General features: G+C 39.8%; 1 protein-coding gene across 1 annotated transcript in view; it reads right to left on the bottom strand.

Annotated features, from left to right (window-relative positions):
- Positions 1-19,717, bottom strand: part of LOC111660755 (receptor-type tyrosine-protein phosphatase gamma-like) — a 100,148-nt gene that overhangs the window by 23,943 nt on the left and 56,488 nt on the right. The window contains exons 4-8 of the mRNA XM_023414142.2: positions 17,360-17,508; positions 10,784-10,879; positions 8,654-8,720; positions 5,511-5,668; positions 4,177-4,369 (exon numbers count right to left, since the gene is read on the bottom strand). Of these exons, the coding sequence (XP_023269910.1) occupies positions 4,177-4,369; positions 5,511-5,668; positions 8,654-8,720; positions 10,784-10,879; positions 17,360-17,508 (663 nt within the window). The remainder of the gene's footprint in view (positions 1-4,176; positions 4,370-5,510; positions 5,669-8,653; positions 8,721-10,783; positions 10,880-17,359; positions 17,509-19,717) is intronic.

Genomic DNA, 19,717 nt, shown 5'->3' on the forward strand with positions numbered 1-19,717 from the left:
AATTTCACTGAAAACACAGAGGAAGAAATATAGCTGATTTTAACTCTTATAATTGCCATTTCGCAGCAATTTGCAGGAATGTCAAGTTACAGTGCATTCAGAAAGTATTCACTTTTTGTTATGTTGCAGCTTTATGCTAAAATCATTTTTTCCTTCATCAATCTGCACTCAAAAGCCCATAATGACATGGCACAGATATGGGGAAATCTACAAAAAAAGTTTTTCTACTGCATTGAAAGTTCAATAGATGACCTCTCTGCCAAGGTGCAAGAGTGACCTCCAAAATTCTTAAATTAAAGAAGTTTGGAACTATCAGGAATCTTCCTAGAGCTGGTGCCGCTCAGCTAAACTGAGCAATACAGGGAGAAGGGCCTCAGTAAGAGAGGGGACCAAGAACTGATCCGCCAATCTGACCTTTACGGCTGAGTGGCCAGACGGAAGCATCTCCTCAGGGAAAAAGGTGCTTGGAGTTTACAAAAAAAAGCATCTAAAGGACTCCCCGACTATGAGAAACAAGATTCTTTGGTCTGATGAAACCAAAATTGAACTGTCCGGGCTCAATTCTAAGCGTCATATCTGGAGGAAACGAGGTACCGCACATAACCTGCCCAATACCATCCCAACGGCGAAGCACGGTGAAACATAGGGGTGGCAGCATCATGCTGTGGGGGTGTTTTTCAGTGGCAGGGACAGGGAGAGGGAAAGCTGGACGAACCTTATCCAGAGTGCTCGGGACCTCAGACTGAGCTTAAGGTTCACCTCCCAGCGGGACAATGACCCTAAGCCCACAGCCAAGACAACACAGGAATGGCTTAGGGACAACTCTGTGAACGTCCTTGAGTGGCCCAGCTAGAGCCCAGACTTGAACCCAATTGAACATCTCTGGGGAGACTTGAAAATGACCATCCTCTGATAGTCTCCATCCAACCTTAAAGAGCTTGAGAGGATCTGCAGAGAAGAATGAAATCCACAAATGCAGGTGTGCAAAGCTTGTCATATCATACCCGAGAAGACTTGAGGCTGTAATCGCTACCAAAAGGTGTTTCAATGAAGTACTGAATAAAGGGCCTGAATACTTCAGTCAATTCAGTTTTTAATTTTTTAAGAAATCTGCAAAAATGTCTAAAATTCAGTTTTTTATTTTTATTTTGTTACGGCGTGGGCTTGAGTGTAGATTAATGAGGGTGAAAATGAGTTTAAACGATTTTTACGTCAGGCTTTGAAATGACAAAATGTGGAAAAAGTGAAGGGGTCTGAATACTTTCTGAACGCACTTGTATGCATGTCACCTGGGGGCTAAATACCAACATGACAACTACAGTACTTATTTTCTGATACTGTGTCATTTTTGCAACAGCTACCACCAGAGTCTTAATACTAACTAACAAATATGCAATGTTAAATTTGTTGACAGAGAAAATGAACTGATAAGTACTTAGATAACTGACTACTGCTTGACTCATCTTACTGCTTTTCTCTCTTTTCTATGAATCAATATATTTTGGCTTTTTATTGCAAGCTGAACAAAACAAGCAAGTTCAAGGCATAAGAGTAAATGATAGTGAAAATAAACGTAACACTACCATTAACTAAAATTTAAAAAGGGGTACGCTAAATCTGGTCTCCATGTGAGGAAAAGGGCTTATATGCACAGGATGATAGAGGTTGTATTTGCACATGCAGTACAGATGTAGTGTTACAGAAAACACAAACGTTGAAGTTAATAAATCCCTACTCATCTTGGCATTATCACTGGACAAACAATGAATCTGCACCATACAAACAAATCTGCAACCTGTACTCTGCATCAGAAAGGTTAGCAATGCATCTTTAATGGCCAAACAACCCTCTTGGCTATAAAAGCCACAGTGATGGAACATTCAGTCAAGGTGTGGCCCTGGCTCTCACAACATTTACAAGCAAAGCCATCATTTACTGTGCACAGATAAATATCCCCCTCAAACACACATGAACACACGCACGCACACATGCACGCACACACACACGCACAAAATCTTGACAGATGCCACTCTTGAAGATAAGACTGGCACTGTTTACTCCCAGCACCTCCCATAAAATATGAATTCTTACATTTTAACACAGAGAAATAGAAATGCAAGAGACACAAAGAGTAAATGAGGAAGAGGGAGGGGAAGCGGAACAAAAAAAAAAAAAATGGAGATACTGGTCCACATTCATTCTGCCTACTGACATAATGCCACAAAAGCAATTTCACAACTTAATTTGTATGAGTCTATTTTAGCTGTGCCACATATTAATGATGATTGCTGATCGGCTCTGTTAGAGTGCTCTAACTTCATCACAGGCATTCCCAATCAATTCTCCCCCCTAGACAGCAACAATACCACTTTAAGGAGCAGCAGCCTTTCTCATTAGTCTCCATAGTTCCTGTAATGTTAAAGCAAGTGCTGCAAGATGCACGCATAAAAGAGAAAAACAAAGACAAACTTTACCCAAAATCTCTGGAAATTTAAATGATTGCCTAGTATTCTAGTGATTTTAATCACATCATATCATGTTCTCTCTCCTAAAAAAAAAGATTAACTTCTATGTTAATATTATATTTAGTAACCTACTGATTCGGTCTCCATGCTGAGCAGCAAGATGAATTTCCCGAATATAGTTCCGAAATACTTTCAAAAGACCTCCTTAATAATTTTCACTGCAGACTGTCGATTTTTGACCAGAAAGAAAATAGTGCAGAAAAACCAGAGGCTTTTTGAAAAAAACATGGTATGGAAAATAATATGTGGTCAAATCTTTAATTTATATATTATGAACATAAACAATAGCTGCAACCAAATAGAGGAGGGCTGCAGATTGTACTACTCCTGTGCAAATAGGACTTACATTTTAGGACAGAGTTCATGTGAATTTACCACTTCCATTTACATACAAATACATATGATTTAGGATCACACTATTTTTGACACATTCTCTTAGTTTGGTTACCTCAGCAAGGAGATGAAAGCAATGTGGATTCGAAATGACCATTTGCTAAACCCCTCCCCCTTCCCCAGAACAGTGACTGTCCAATCATAGCTCATCACGGCGGACCTGTCAAACTTTGATTTCCTACACACATTGAAGTGTTGTGCATGGGCTTCTATTAAGAACAATACTGAGCATTTAAAGAATTGGGATAATGTCTTTTTTTAAGCCTTTACAAATTCAAAAACACAACAGCAAAAGTGTAAGGAACAGATTAAACGGTAGATTTATTTGCTCGAACATGAGCTGCAATCATTTGCACGTCCAGCCATCTACCCATAGTCATAACCTAACATTACATCCAAGGCCAAGAGTTAGGGCAGCATATAATTTTTCCTCATCATACTTACAATGCTAGGACTAACTGGTTCTACACTGCAATCCTCAAACTGTGCTGTTTCTTTACTTCCATGTCCTATAGATGTATCCTCAGCTGGTGAGGATGCAGATTCTAGGTAGGCTATGGAGCTTTAGCCGCAGTGTTTTCACAGGATATAATTTATGTAGCCATCAAGTGCATACGGTTCTTGTTGTAATACAAGCAAAAGGAAATATTAAAAACTCAGGCAGAGACAGCGTTTTTAACCAACTTGTGATGCTTGTGATGTTAGTTTAAATTAGCTAGGTAGCCAGAGCTAATAAAATCTGCCAGTGGCAGTTGGCACTGGAAATGAGAAGCTTGTCTTTGTGCCCCACTGTTGACATCAAAGACCAAACATTTGGTACAAGGTACCAAGACTTTGCAGTGGTAAATCTGCCACGGTCATCAGTGTAAACAGTGTCTGCCGTTCGAGAATGGAAAACTTGACATGCAAGGCAACAGTAAGGAAGGGACAAGGGCTTCCCAAACTGTCACTCAAATTTTGAAGGTTGCAGACTAGCAAAACCGCAAAAAGGTACATAGCTCGGGTACGATTTTCGGCAGCTTTTGGATGGAATGCGAGATTTGCGGATTTATGACGTAAATCGTATGTAACCATGCCCTGAGCAAACTGTCACTACTAATTTCGGCAGCAATTTTACAAGAACTAATTAGTAATGGTAGTCATTGCAGGAGCTCCTCTGGTTATACCAGTCATGCTACATTGCAAACCACAGGGAGAATCTGATACAATACAGGATATCTATGGATATAATGCATTAAATGTACAAAACGGTACGTACCTCTTGAAGCTTCAGTGCTGTGAGGGCTTCGCATGATCTCAGTCAAATCCTTCTGCCATGCATCTTTCACAGCCGATTTAAAGACTTTCCTACTGTCCAGGTCTTGCAGGGGCCGGAAGTTGTTCCTAAGGTACTCTACAGACTTGACATGGTCCTGTTGCTCCGTTGTAAAGATGGAGTAAAAGGCCTCCAGCTAGATGAATAGAAGCAGGGAATAGCTATTTGAAGCAAACTGAAGCACTTTTGTTACTACGCGTGTGTGTGTTGAATATAATAGATCATGCAGGACTGCATTTGCAACCACTTGCCAGTAGCTGACTGTTCACAACTGGTGCACAGTATTTGCAAGAGACATTCACACCACAGGCACCAGCAGGCAGGGACCTCAATCATCATCCTGGCTACCTACCAAGCTGTAACTTCTCAATGAGGCAAAATTTGTGGCCATTGATTGCCATGAATGATCTCCTGCCGCGTGCTGTAATGACTACACATTACAGATACTGTGGAATCAATGTGTCCTATGTGTGTTTGGAGAAATGAATTACAGGTTCATAAAGACTATCTGTGAGCGTCACAAACATTGCAGCGGTGGTCAATATTCTTGCAGCACGAGTCATTTTGGAACAAAAGATTTGTCCGCCTGCAAGCTGATAGAAATTCCACTGAGCCCTGCAAATTTCTATAGCACACAACGCTCTAGAGGATATGCAGCTGGGTAACCCAAGAATTGTATATATAAAAAATGCTGTGTATGGGATCAGCAAAAAGCGTGGGGCATGATTTGGCATACATTATCTCTCAACATCACAATTGCTAAACCAGTTGGCGGTAAGCTGTTGTACAGCATATAGGTGACTGCTGTAAAATGCTACATTTTCATGAAACATATGTTAAACTGTTACAGATGTAATTCAAATTAATGAACATTTAAATCCATGTGCAGCTGTATTCTATTTAAGAGCCTATAGTCACTGTCTCACACCGATAGTATGATATATGTATAAGAGCTATCTCACACTTACTATCATTCAAATACCAGTAATTGGCTCCCCCTTCCCACTTAATCATCCTCTATATAGGCAGTTATGGCTTCATATGCAGAGTAGTTGGGGAGGAACGAGGGTAAAGGGAAGAAAGAGTAGAGGTAGATGAGGGGAAAAATTGCTTGTGCGCTGACACTGTGGGGCAGCAAGTGATCCACTGACTATGTGCAAATGGGATCTGACTGTGCGTGGAGAATATAGCCGTCTGGCCATGTGTGTCCGTGTGTGTGTGTGTGTGTGTGTGTGTGTGTGTGTGTGTGTGTGTGTGTGTGTATGGACTGGACGCACCTGCGAGTGGGACAGATACACCGGCCTGGAGAAGATGATCCACTCCACTACCTTGCTGCAGGGCGGCGTGGTCAGGGAACCGGTGTATCGGTAATAACTGTCCACTGATGACGGCAACAGATCCCTCAGGATGAAAGACCTGAGGTTGGTCTCCTTTTCTGTGTAGAGCATCGGATCAGAACTTGTCAATAAGCAGGGATGAAAAGCACAGTTTTCTGAGCAGCTTTAAAAAAACTACATCTTGCACTTCTTAATGCTCTGCTGAAAATCCTGCATATCTTGAGTTACATTTACACCAACATTTACAAGGTCGTTTCATTTCAATCTCCCTGTGGCATTTTTACTGCTTTCCTCAAGCCTCCACTAGTGGAATGGTGGAAGCAGTTAAAAGCCCCACCACTTGTTATCACTTTGGCCAGATCTCTGTACTCAGATGGGCTGAGAGAGGAGCAAAAGGAGGGGAGTCTGATAAAATGGCCTGCTCTGACAGCTCATCTGTGGCTGGGTGGTAGCGTGCTCTGCTCCGCGTAACAACCATAGCATGGGCCACGGGGATTAAGACAGATCCAAAATTAAGACAGATTAAGACAGATCCGTGTAAAACAAAATAACAACAAGCAGCAGTTTGTGATGCAGAGGAAGATCCCTTTATCTCCTGCAAGTACGCCATGTGGGTAACGCGAGTGGGCTTGTTTTTTCCTTGAAATATGACGTGAAAACCCCAAATAAAGCTGAATTTATGTCAAATCCAATCTCTCACAGCTCATGACCTTATCTAAAAAGAAACAGAGGTTTGGGGTCTGGTTTGCATTCAATAGCGCTACTGAGGCACTGGAGGGCTCGCTCCCATGCCTCATCTGTACTCAGAGTCAAATTCAGTATTCACAGCCTTTCTTCTCCCCGTCTTCAGGCAGTGTACGTGCCCTATCGCTCATGGGCCGCCGAGATGCTGATGGATGGATGACTGTGGGATAACGAGCTAGTGGAAAACCAACCACCCAAACGGGGGAGGAGGCGAGGAGCATTTAGCAGCCAGCAGGAAGACAGTCCAAAAACCACCACACCCACACTGAGCTCTCATTCAGCTGGGAGATGAGAGATACTGTGGTGCTAACACAAACATCTGTGTAGCTGCACAGCAGAGTTCAGCCACTTTTTGGAGACTGATGGAGAGTCATAAAATAAACTGGCAAAAACGACGTGTTTGGCAACCTGCCTTTATCAAGGTTATATAACAAAAGAAAAGTGGAGCTTAAATACCTCTGTGAAATGAAAACCACGGGTGAAATAGCCCCCCAGCTGATAAGAGACCAATCAGAAAATGGGTTATTTTCTTTATTTTAATTACTTCAATGAAATTTGAAGTCTAGAAAATTTCACTGAACAAAGTGACCTAATTTTGAGATTCAAAGACTAATTCACCTGTTTTTTTTTTTGTTTTTTTTTAAATAATCTCTAGTGTACTCTAAGTGAACTTTTTCCCTTTTGTGCTCATCTTTTCCTGCTCATTCATCAAGTTGTGAAAGATTTTTTTTTTTCCAGTGCTCAACAAGGTCATAACCTCATCAGCACACATTGCGCAACATTAAAATGTCCATCTCCAAAAAGTACTGGGAGTGAAATTATAATTAAAAATGACTCAGTGAAGCCCAGTACTTGTCTTGTGAAACCAGCATGGGAACAGAGCAATTACTGCATGTGTCATTGAGTTTCAGTCTGCTCATTCGTCCTTTCATTCATTCAGCCCAGTTGTTTGCGCATACATGTTCTAGTTCGGGTGTCATTTCAGACCCTGCCACTACCGCCTGCCTGCCTTTCCCTGCCTTTCCCACCAGTAGAATCGCGTGACCTGTTCCTCCTCCCCACTCACCTTCTTACCCCGTTACCCATTCCCTCATTAGCTGCCTGTTACATGTACTTGTCCGTTTCCACTTGCTCTCTGCCAGATTGTCTTTGGGCCATGTGCCTTAGTTTTCCAGTGCTCTGTTCTTTCCCTGCCTGTTTTGATCCTGATCATGTTTTTTTATTTGACCTTGCCTGTGTTTTTTGGATTACGCCTCCGCCCAACCCTTTGTACTTTGTTTGCCTGCCTTGATATCTGTATCCTTGTTATCCTTGTAAAGGCTCTTTACATCTGCCTCCTGAGTTGTGCTCTTGGGTCCCATTCCTGAGAACTGTGACACTGAGCTTCTATATATCCTCATCCATTTACATGTTCTTGTCAGTGTTTGATTATGCTCACATAAAGACCGTCAGTGGCAGGTTGTAAAACAAGCCATACGTGTCCGTGTTAACAGAGCTGCTGTGTCCCAAGCTGCAGTAAAGGATTACACAGTCATGCTAAAACATCTGCTCACGGTCTGCATAAGTCATGCATGCAGTGAAGCCTGCAGTACTAGTAGCGGCAGTAATTTAAGACAATATGCAATGAAGAACAGTGCCATGACATACAGTGCAAGACGTTAATAGTTTAAATGTGAATATGAGCCTTTGAAGGAGCTGCGGTCCATGAGAGTGTACACACGTACATCTGAGTCAGACTAAAAGAGCGTTATCTAATTGAGGCTCAGATGTAATTAATACTTATGTCTCTGTGAATGAAGCTCCTTGGTGGTCTCCTACTGTGGAGCTACACCAGCGAGGGAGAGGCGGTATCTTGCAAATTTTGCCTCCTTTTGAAGTTAAACGCTGCTCATATCTTGTGTTTAGACTAATTTGAGATTTAAAAAAACAAACAAACAAACAAACCAATGTTTAAGCAGTTGAATAGAAGAGCATCATTCAGTTCAATGGAGGCAGGGAGGAGCACCACGTCTGCACTGTCACAAAGAATTTACCTCTTGGATCAACCAAAATATCAACAACAATGTCAGAGTGATTTTGTATGGGATTATTTCTTTTTAAGTATTCCGCATGAACTTAATCCCCATAGCAATGTTTGATGTGGAGGAGATTTTTGGTATGACAGATAAAAAAATAAATAAAAAAAAACATCTGTGGAAAATAAATAAAGAAATACAGACAATGAAGATAAAAAAAGATTTTTTTAAACAAACATTTATGGACATTACATGTAAATGCACTCACCACATAAATACTTCTAAGATTGTTTTAAACGAGGTGGTTCCTTCCCCATTACTTACCATGATGCACTACTCCTTTCAGTCCCTGGATGATGGGGTCGGCAGCTGGATTGTCTTTTTGGCCCAGCTGCAGAAAAAGCCCAGAGACAACAGATTACAAAAGGGATTACAAGACTAGAATAATAACCTAACATAATGACTAAAGAAGATCAATATGAACAAAATACAGGGGTGGACAGAGTAAAAGCAACATCTCTACAACACAATATAATCTAGCAGCGTCTAATGCCATCTGTCACTCCTGTGACGTTCACGATATTAAATTTTCGGTAGGATTTTGTAGGTTGATTGTGCGGTGAGGTTGATTCAGTCGTCTGGTCATTTTCGAAGCTGCTGTTTGTGGTGTTGTACTAAACGATATTTAGACTGTTTAAGTACAGTATCCATGTAACAACAAAACACTATTAATAAAAACAATTTATTTGATAGCCGCTCTGCTTTCAAGCCATTAACTGTTATTGTGCATTTGCTGCTTTGATTCTTTACGAGATATTGAACACATCCGATGGCTCCAAAGGCTTTGTGTCCTTTGTAAGCTGTTGCCATTCAGTGTGACCTCCACGATTCTATGAGGCCTTCTAGCTGCTACATGGAGATGCTGTGTCCAGGAGACCAACAGCGTTGATTCCCTCCTTATCTGTTAGGCCCACAGCTAATTCTTTGCAGTGACTGAAGACTGGAAAATATTCAGCCCAACATTCTACAATATTCCCAATGTCCTACTTAAGAGACACGACTGGACAAAACAGTGTTGGGACGCGGGGACTAATCTTACCTTGCTCATCATTAATTCAGGTCAGTCAGAGGAGAATAATTGTGTTGAACTGAATGCTGAATGTGGATAATATGCACACCTTAGAGGCCATTAATAGGCCTTTGGGGAGCAGAGGAAGAACTCTCCTCATTGATTAGAAATGGTAAATCTGAGCCAATGTGTGTGTGTGTCCGCTTAAAAAACCCTTGCACTGTAAACTGCTATTCAGCGGATTGTGTATGGTGGTACTAATTGCAGTAAGCAATAGGGCTGTCAGGACCCAGTGGAGGCATTTAGGTCCTCGCACACACACGGTTCATCACTGTCTGGGAGTAGACCTACATTACAAACACCTGTGTCCCCATTCCAGCCTCCCTTTCCCTGAGAGCTGACCCTTGCCTATATTCTATTAAGCCGAATGTTAGTGAGCATTGATCACCTGCCATCAATCGCAAAGACAGTGCTAATAGAAATAAAGAGTGTAACATGGAGAGGGACCCTGGAGGTGTCAGTGCTGCTGGTGTATGCTTTTTCATGGTTCATAAATTTCTGATGTGTTTTTACAGTTAACAGAAATTAGGACCATTCTTGTCCATTAAGAGCTTGTGTGTGCAGACCTTCAGGGGGCAATTTGTAGTATCTCAGTAAGCAATCTGCAGTACGCCGCAGAACAAGAGAAATAATCAGCAACCAGGTGAAGAGAAAATTTCCTATCACAACACAGGTGCCAAAGATCATTTCTAATAAATATTTATCATTTCCTGACCTCAAAAAAGTATTCTTATCTCTACTCATAATTGGACAAATACAATTCCAACGTTTCCCCTAAAGTCATAATTGGCTCTCTGTGTTACAACTCACTTTTTCCATCCTGTATGATTCTGACTTATTTTCTTAGCATACTTTACTATTTTCCTCTAATTTTTGTCAGTTTCAATCCACTACATATATATATATATATTTATTCAATATTCTCCCTAACAATTTCTAACAGTTGGCGGTGAGTGCTATTTACTGTACGTTCATAGAGTTATTTTACCATCTGGGTAATACTACTAACAACTAACTGGAGAGCCTTTACAAACAGGTTTTCCTCAAGAGCAGTGTAACTCTTCAGTTTTTCACCTGATGCTGATCCTGCATGGAAAGTTTGGGGTTCATCGAAGTGATTACAACTCAATCTGAGGTAGACACAAATGTGTGGACCAAATTTCACAGCAATTCATGCGAAAGTCTGGGGTCTGTGTGGTCTGTGTGGTGTTCACCATGCTACCACTAGAGCCATGGATGAATTAATTTATGCTCTATAGGTGTTTTCATGTAATCCTGGTTTTCTTCGTATATTTGCCTTGACCTTTAGTCATGTGATACTTTACCTCAAAGAAGACGGCCATGGCAGCGATGATGCGTCTTTCCCTGATGGCAGCACTGAGGCTGTCAAAGTCATCTGAATTGTAAAGGTAGATCTGCATCTGTGATGGGAAACAGAGCATAAACGGCTTGAGGAGTGGACAAGGAGAATGAAGAGTCCTGTCATCAATCACTTGGACACACTGCTGAGGAGCTGATGAAAAGCTGTTTTGAGGGGCATAAAAGAGGGTGTATTTATCACTCTCATAAATCTCCCATAATCTGTGTCATTCCTTTTTGTGTGCTGCCACTCCTGGAGGATGCTGGAGAAATACAGCAGCCCATTCCTCGGGGCGACTGCCCTCGCAGAGACAGTTCCGGGCAGAAAGGAAGAACTGGAGGAATGTGCTCTTTTCCTGTGGTGAGATCTAAGAGAATGGTATGCTTTTAATCATTGCTCCCAATTACCTTGAATCACCCACAACATTGCTTCTGATCCCACAACAAAGCTTAGGATGTGTGGGTATAATCCAAAAGCCATCATACACAGAGTACATCACATACCTGTCATGGCTTCTTATTCTTTTTATATATAAAAAAAAAAAAAAAAAAAGATTTTCATTCCTTTCATTTCAAAGCGAACACATTATGGTAGTGCCGATCAAAATCAGTGAATGATTCTAAAAGTAGCAATCGGAGCTGTCCATCATCTCACTGTCTCCAGCCTCCTTAAATTAGAAAACGCTTTCATGTCACTGAACCAAGTTAATTGGTAATAAGAAAAAGGTCCTAGATGTTGATTTAATTAAAGGCTATGCTTGCCTTTTTTCCTTTTCAAAAGGAAAATTACGAAAAATCCCAAGCCACAATTCACTGTGCTGACAACAGATGCAAAAAGTCAAAGTAAATAAGCGTAGAAATAAAAATAAGTCCATTAATGTGTACCGCAGGACTAAACCAGGTACAAAATGACTCAATCCAGATAATTTAAGTTAATCAGTTTCCTTCAGAGTTCTTTTAACTGCAGCCTTTAATGGAGCTAATTTGTTGTCTGAGAGCTCAGCAAGAAAGAGCACTGGCCATTCATCACCCTTCAGATGTTATTAACTACATTACCCAATTAAGCTGGCCCCCTTAGGCTTCATTTACTCACTGAGATTGGCTCATGTGACCCACTCTTGTTAACACCACACTTTGGAAAACGTGATTATCAAACAAATTATCAATTATCAAACACGTTCATAGCTGCCAATAAAAACAATTGTTGCCAAAAGTGATTTGGATCACTTGATAGCACGCTTCATTTCACTGTATGTCTTTGACATGAGACCCCTCGTTGGAATAAACTTCATCCGCAGATATGGCTTGAAGTTTTTGATTTTTAAGCAGGATAAATCTCTCTGAAATGTCTTCAGATATCCAGACACATTCTTACATGTTTGTTTTTATCAGTACAATTAAGAATAGTGTTGTACAGTGAAGTATGTAAAGACCAATCTGAAAATGACGAGTGCCAATAACAGCTTGCGAGAGACCCCCTTCATTTACTCACTGAGATCACTGAGGGAAACAGGTGGAAACTAAAAGACAACAAAACATTATTTGAGCTTTATAATCTACTTCCAGTTTTCTCTGCAGAGAAGACAGCCCATGCTGTCCCCATATCTCCTGAGCCATTCTTTTGTCTAAATTCAGTTTATAGCCCTCTTTTTTTTTCCAGTTTACCGGCACACAGTGAGTGCAAACAGGTGAAAAAACAAAGTCATGTTTGGCATGATTTCCCAAGACGGCAAGATATTGGCGAGACAAGAAAATGACAAGGAATAAGTTTGTGTGCGGAGAGGTCTTAGATTTATCGCAGCAGCACAAATGTTTTCTTCTTTCCAATCCTTTATCTTTTACAACAACTGTGCTACCACAGCATTTTGTTGTTAACAGGTAAACGTGTCTTTTTTAACACAGTATGATTATCTCACTCCAATCACACATTACCATCCACTTTATTATCTCACTTGAGCACCTACAAAGTGCTAGAGCACTCATTTTCAAGAAGAATAAAGCGTGATGCTGAACAAATACAAGAAGAATGTAAGAATGCAGATTCACTGCAAGATCTGAATTTGCTTGACTTTGCCAATTTTCATATTGACCTAATACTGGTAATACAACCACTCAACAGCTGAATGGAACTTCACAAATACCTGGTAAATATAATGGGAAAATGGTCTCAGACATTTGGAGTCCACTGTACATGAACACAGGTTCCACTGATACAGCCAACATTATAGGCGTTTTTGAAATCAATATATAAAGCCTGTTGTTGTTTGTCTTCTATCATATGGCTGCTTATAAAAATGTATTCACTATGTTGTTCATGTGTTACTGTTGCAATGATGCCTGTTTTGAGTTAGACACGATAATCACATATAATTATTTTATTACTTAACAGAGAGGGATCGATCTATAGTGGCCCTGAGAGCTCAACACACCGCAACTTCAGAAAATACATATGAACAGACAGAAAAACCAAATAGAAAAAAATAAAGAGTTTTTCACCAGTTCTGATTGCAGGATTCAGATATTATTGCAAATAGCCTTAGCAGCCACCCAATTCATTGTTCGCTCATTTTCTAGCACCACTGACGGGGTGTTGACTTCAGTAATTCCATGCTCCACCAACCACAGCAACAACTCGCTCATTCTTGGGTGTTTTTTCCGTCGAGTTTTAGGGATTTTCTTTGTTTAGTTGTGTTTTTTTTTTGTTTTTTTTTTATATTCCCTTGTGCTGTCCTCCTCTGTGTATCTGAGTTGTATTTTCTGTATTTGGTTGTATTTACTATGTGTGGCTGTATTTCTTTTTGTATTTTGTAGCACATGTAGGCGATATAGTTATGCGATTGTGTTTTTCAACTTTCAAACACGCTGCTGTTTTTTTTTTTGTCCAAATTGGTGAATATGTTTTCTTAATTTGCTTGTGGTTTGTCTATCTCTTCAGGTTTGGTTAGAAATGCCGTATCCATTTCCAATTCTCGTTTGTGTATTTTCTTAACTTTCTGTTGCAGAGACATTTTCAGTGCTACTGGAGGTGTTCTCTTTCTGAAATGTACTGTACTCTACTGTACACCCACTCTAACACTTGATACATCCACAGAACTGTGTGAGAACGCACACCCTTCCAAGGTATGATTTGTAATCCATGTATAATTAATCTAACCTTGGTGACACCCTAATAAATTATTAGAAAAGATTTCCCTATGGCACCCTGAAGGCAGAAAAAAAATCCACTGTTTCATTTTTCATTTTTCATTGTGCTGTTTGAGCGAACAGGTGGTCCCTCTATCGATTTCCCCACTTCACTCCCATGAAAAAGACCGTGGTTAGATTAATGTCAAGCTCAGGAGCCACAGGCTGAGCAGGCCATCGGTTGTGTTTCTTACATGACCATGTTACAGAGACAGAGCAGTTCCATAATACAGCTCACTGAATTTGTCTTTCCACCCTCTGTACTCATGTGTGAACTATATTTGTGTGTTTTCAAGCTTCTGGGCAGGTGGGATAAACACTTCATAGGATGTTTTTTTTTTTTTTTATCCCCACTGTAAGAGTAAATGCTTTATGCTGTGTGGTATATGCAACTCTGGGTTGACTGTGACTCATTTGGAATGGAGAGATAATTAGACAACAGATTGGAAAACAGTCTCTGTTTAGAAGAGACAAATAAGCCCTGGAGCTCAACCTCCTAGGTCATGCTGCTCGGCTCTCCTCGAACAAAACATATACACAACAAAACAAAAGCCAACCTCCACTTTAAAAGATCACTTGGTTTTTGAAACACAAACATTTGGAAAAACGTTGAGTTTTGCTGCGCACATGCTGTCAGATGTAATATCATCTCAAACATGTCAAATGCTGTCAAGGAATAAATATGAAAAATGAAAATGACACATCTAGCAGGATGGAACAGTTAAATTGCCAAAGGCTAGATCCTACATAACCATATTCCCCTTCAACCACTCACCATTTGATTTCACTCTCTCAACTTTTGATCCACATTGTTAAATAACACATCATGTAGGCTGGCGTATTGATAAGAGAATAATTTTCTTTGTACACTTCTCCATGGTTTCACTTAAGAAACCTCAATCCCCATCGCCCTGTATGTCAAGTCAGTCCAATCCCGGCTGCCTGCATGTTTGTGAAGCGTATGTTAACAGAATAACTGGTACGAGAGGAGGGTTACCCATCCTTAAAGTCATGAAGACAATATGAGACGTCATTTGCATCCAAATGGCAGCGCTTCATTTGTGATTGCTGTCATGGGCTCTCAGCCTTGCATAAGCACAAATACTCTAATTGATGATTAATGATTGTTATTTAGCCCTATTAATTTATATGCCTGGATAGGGTTGCCATATCGTTGCATACTGTGCAGGATACAGTGAAGGGACCACAGCTAGGCCTTTTCCAGCAGGCTTGGTCTATACATTTGTATTGTCTACTAAAGATCAGCATCAAACAATTTGTAATCCTGCTCGTGTTTATTTACCTCCAATAGACAGATATATGCAGATATATATACATATACCTGTGTGTATATATATATATATTTTTTTTTTTTTTTTTTTTTTTGGCCAACGCCATGCACCCGCTGGCAGTTAAGGATCATGATGTTCTTTTATTTATAGAGAGAGAGAGAGAGAGAGAGAGAGAGCGCATCATCTTTTTTCAAGCACATTAGCTGTGGAATCCATGTTCTTTGACAGAGAGAGAGGTCAATGCAAAAACCTTCATCTAGACACAAAGGCTCGCTAAACTATATCTCATATAAATTATGAATCTGGAGGGCACACTTTTCTTGCTCCTTCTAAGCTTTTTTTTTTCCCAACAGCTGCTCCAATTGGTCATTAAAGTGAATTCCATCATCTTATTTAGAAGCACACCATCAAAGGAGCCATATGCACAACCGCTTTGTAATGGCTGTATATAATCTGGTGCCCTTTAACACTACGCTGAACACAAAATGATGTGGCAAAAAATAAATCTAATTACTCAGCCATTCAGCATCAAAAGCCGCGCCTGCAGAGAGGGCTCCAAAGAATATGGCCAAGAAACAAACAAGGAGGACTCTAGCTGTGTGTTTGGAGATAGGACAGAGAGACACACTGACAGCCATTTCCTGTTTTCATACACTGTTATATTTCCACTAATTATATGACAATAGAGGGGGTAAAAAAAAAAAAATTTTATATAACCCCTCAAAATATAAGACTATGACACATTTGCAAATTCATTTTAGATAATGAATGGTAATGGCATTGTAAATGATAAAATTTGAAAGGCACTAATAACTCATTCTCCGCACCACATAAAAAAAGAGTGGGATTTCTGCTTTAATCCACGAGCCAGAATAAATAATACCAAAAGGTTTCAGACTTAATACCCTTTATATCAGTGCTACAAGAGTTGGTGATGTCTGTTAATTTTTTTCCTGCGTTCCCATTATTACTTACAGTCTGTTCCCCCTTTGTTTTTTTTATGCCTTTTCTTTGTCTTTTGGCACTAATTGCATTGATAAATCAGTTGTGACCTTATGCCAAAAAACACGAGCAAGAAAAGTACCAACTTCTGCTTTTCATTTCATTTAAACTCTACTACTCAACTTTCTTTTCCTCATAGCTTGTCACTTGACTTTCATTGATGTGATATCCTTGCTACTAAATCAAAATATATAAATTGTGTTTTTATTGTATTTTGTATTTTGATTAATAACTGAAAAATGTGACGAGTAGTTTGCAAAATATATGTCATTTGTTTAATGTTTTGAATGTTAATTAATTGATGACTTGCAGCCATTTTTAAATATATTACTGTTCTTAAAAAACCTCCAGTCTTAAGGTTTTAAAGGCTACGCTGCTAATTTTATGTTGCACTTTCATAAAGTTTGATAAAGGAACTCACAATGATATAGTACATTGGCTACTACACTTCCCATAATTCAATCTGAACACTTTTTGCTGGACCATATCTGGTAAATTCCAGCTCTGTTGAACTCCACACCCCCACTTTGTAACACAGGCCTACTGTTCTGAAAATTTGTAGTAGCCAAGCATCATCATTCAGCATCCTCTGAAAGCTGCAGTTTACCTAAAAATAGCTATTGACCAAAGTAGATTTAGTTTTCTCTGATGGTCTGAAAAATCTTCAGCCTCTCAACCCACTAGAGCTTCCTGGAGGAGTTGAAACTGGATTTTAGAAGCATCAATGCGCCGCCTCAATTCTGCACCAACTCTGTGACACTACTGAACTTGTGAAGACTAAAATACCTGCTGAATGTTTAAAGTGCAACTGTATATTCAGTCAAATCTACAAGCAAAAGTGAGTCTTGACTTTCATTTTGGTGTTCGAGGCCTTAATTATATGATATATAATTTCCAATAATTAAATATCTATTGGCTTGACAAGGTTTCAATTTGTTGTTCTCTATAAAACCTCATCTATCTAAACACTACAGTGACTTGCTGATTCTCCTACATTCAGCGCTGACCCTCGAGGCCCCATATTGCACATTTGTCAAAGTGTAGTGTAGCGACAGGATGTTTTACCTCTACAGGGAACCTTCTGCCACTTATGCTGTGTTCTGAGCCTGCTGATCCATTACTCTGGCCCCAGTGAAACTCCATCTTCTCAGCCTTAAAGCGGCCTGGCAGTCCAGCACCTCTCACAAAGTAGTCATCCTTCAGGAGAACAGCAACTGGAGAAAAAAAGAAAAAGGAAAAAAGGAGAAAAAAAAAAGAAAAAAGATGCAATCAAACAAAGAAGGAAAATTAAGTATACTCATCCAAGTGCAGCAAAAATGTAGATTAGATTCTACAGAAGCTCAGAGCTGCAGTGGCTCATCTCTTTTCTTTTACACCTACTATCTCAAGATCACAACTTGATTCTCATTATCTAAATTCTCATCTGTTTATTGTAATGACAGCTCAATTATCGCAAAATAACACATTTAAATTCTGTGCCGTTCATATTTATCCTGATCCAGAGATTGTGCATTTTCTTATCTCTCAAGATATCAAACATAATCTGAATATTGTCTATAAAAGAATGACACAGCACCATTTCTACCTGCTTCGGACACTGATTATTGCACTGATCATTTGTTAGTCAATGTCTCCCCATGATATTTGTCAGTCTGGGCTAAAAACTTGAATAGAATCTTAAGGAACATCAGTGTGGTAATCCAAACTTGGCAACGATGACACAGTAGCTCTGACTTGTTTTAATATTTTAATGTATGCATGCATTTCCTTTATTTTTGTTGATACATTTGGATTGCAATTAAGCTGTCTTGAACACAGACTCTTTGTTTTATTCTGAAATTATTACACAGCAAAACTGATCAATATGCTTTTATCCTTTCATTAGAGGCGATTTAAGAGGGGCCAAGAAGCTGTAAAGTCTCAAACGATCTGGACTTTGAGGGAAGTAAGCGTTGCCAAAGGGTATTTTGCTACCTGATGACCCGCAGTCTGAAATGGTTTGCATCTTTAAGACACTCTATGCAGGGAATCATTTCATGGCTGGATACAAAGTCAGTGTTGGCCACTGATGTGCCCTTCAGAGAGAGCACCTGCCGGCCTCCTCCTGTGGCCTTCACGTCCCATCAGTTGACTGTGGGAACCTACATAGTGAACAGCTTCAGACAAAGCGGTTCTCTCTTTAACTTGTTGCATGCTTCACTAGGAATACATAATGGCATTCACCTGCTTTGTGATCTTCTTCCACCTGGTAGCTTTTTGAAAGGCTGTAATGCCATCGCTTCAGTCTGTGAAAGCAGCCATTGTAACATTTTCTCTCCTGCAAGATTATTACCGCTTTCTACATTGCTGAAAGTTTCTAAATAACATTTTTGAGTGGAAAAAGATTACTTTTAGGCATTTGGAATTGTTGTGGCATTTTTATGTGGTGTCACTATCATTTATTTATGGAGGCCCTTCATAGGCTGTAAGGTAAATATAACATTATTTTATGCAATTTCAGAGATTTTAAAATACATATGTCTTCTGAAAATCACTTACTTATACACGGTTTTCTACCATTATACACTTACTGTGGAAATCTGTTTATTTTAACCTCTGTAAGAATTAAGATTTACAAAATGATTTTGCTTAATCTGCCAGTTTCCCTCTGAGCTTGATATGTCTATGAGGTTATCTAATTGAAGAAGCAGTTTGAATACTTCCTGAATGCACTGTAGTTAGGTTCCCAGGTACATTCAATCTAGATTTGTTTCTCCAATATTCTCTAAACTGCCTGCGAGAAACCGGAGAGTCAGGAAGTGAAGCAGTACGTCAATACGTCTCCACTATGTGAGACATGTTTTTGCAAAATCAAACTCAACAGACAAAAGTCAAAAATGACTACTTGCTTGGTGCTTGCTTAGAGAGCACTGACCATATCAAACACCACAGCTTTGCATGCTATCTGCCAAAAAAAAAGAAAAAAAAAGAATCAAGTTTCACCAAATCATCTACACACACTTCTGAAACTGAAATGGTTTTTAACGGTCATACACTTTTCAAAATTCATAGCAGCCCATGTAATTCTCCTCCTGAAGACATTTCTGCTGTCATGAGGTTTTCATTTGCCAACAGCAATTTGGATTCACCTTAAAAGTTAAGTCTGTCTGCTTCTGTGGAAGCCAACATTTGTAAATGTAGCCTACTCAGCAGTGTCACGTAAGGGTGAGTTTGAGCTGTGTTAGTTCATCTCAAACACCATCATGACGAGGCAGATTATCTTCCTTCTGTTGTCATGGCCAAGGTTACATGTTAATGTATCTGTAACCCTTTAACCATGTCTACATTTGACATCATTAGCCAGATTAGACCCGATGCTCTGTCGGCTGATCCTCCCTCGTTACAGAGAGATTTAGTCAGCCTCTCTGGAGAAGGACAGCCCAT

The sequence above is a fragment of the Seriola lalandi genome, unplaced genomic scaffold (genome assembly GCF_002814215.2).
Source record: "Seriola lalandi dorsalis isolate HSWRI2012SDOR001 ecotype SW California unplaced genomic scaffold, Sedor1 jcf7180002054522, whole genome shotgun sequence".
NCBI lineage: Eukaryota > Metazoa > Chordata > Actinopteri > Carangiformes > Carangidae > Seriola > Seriola lalandi.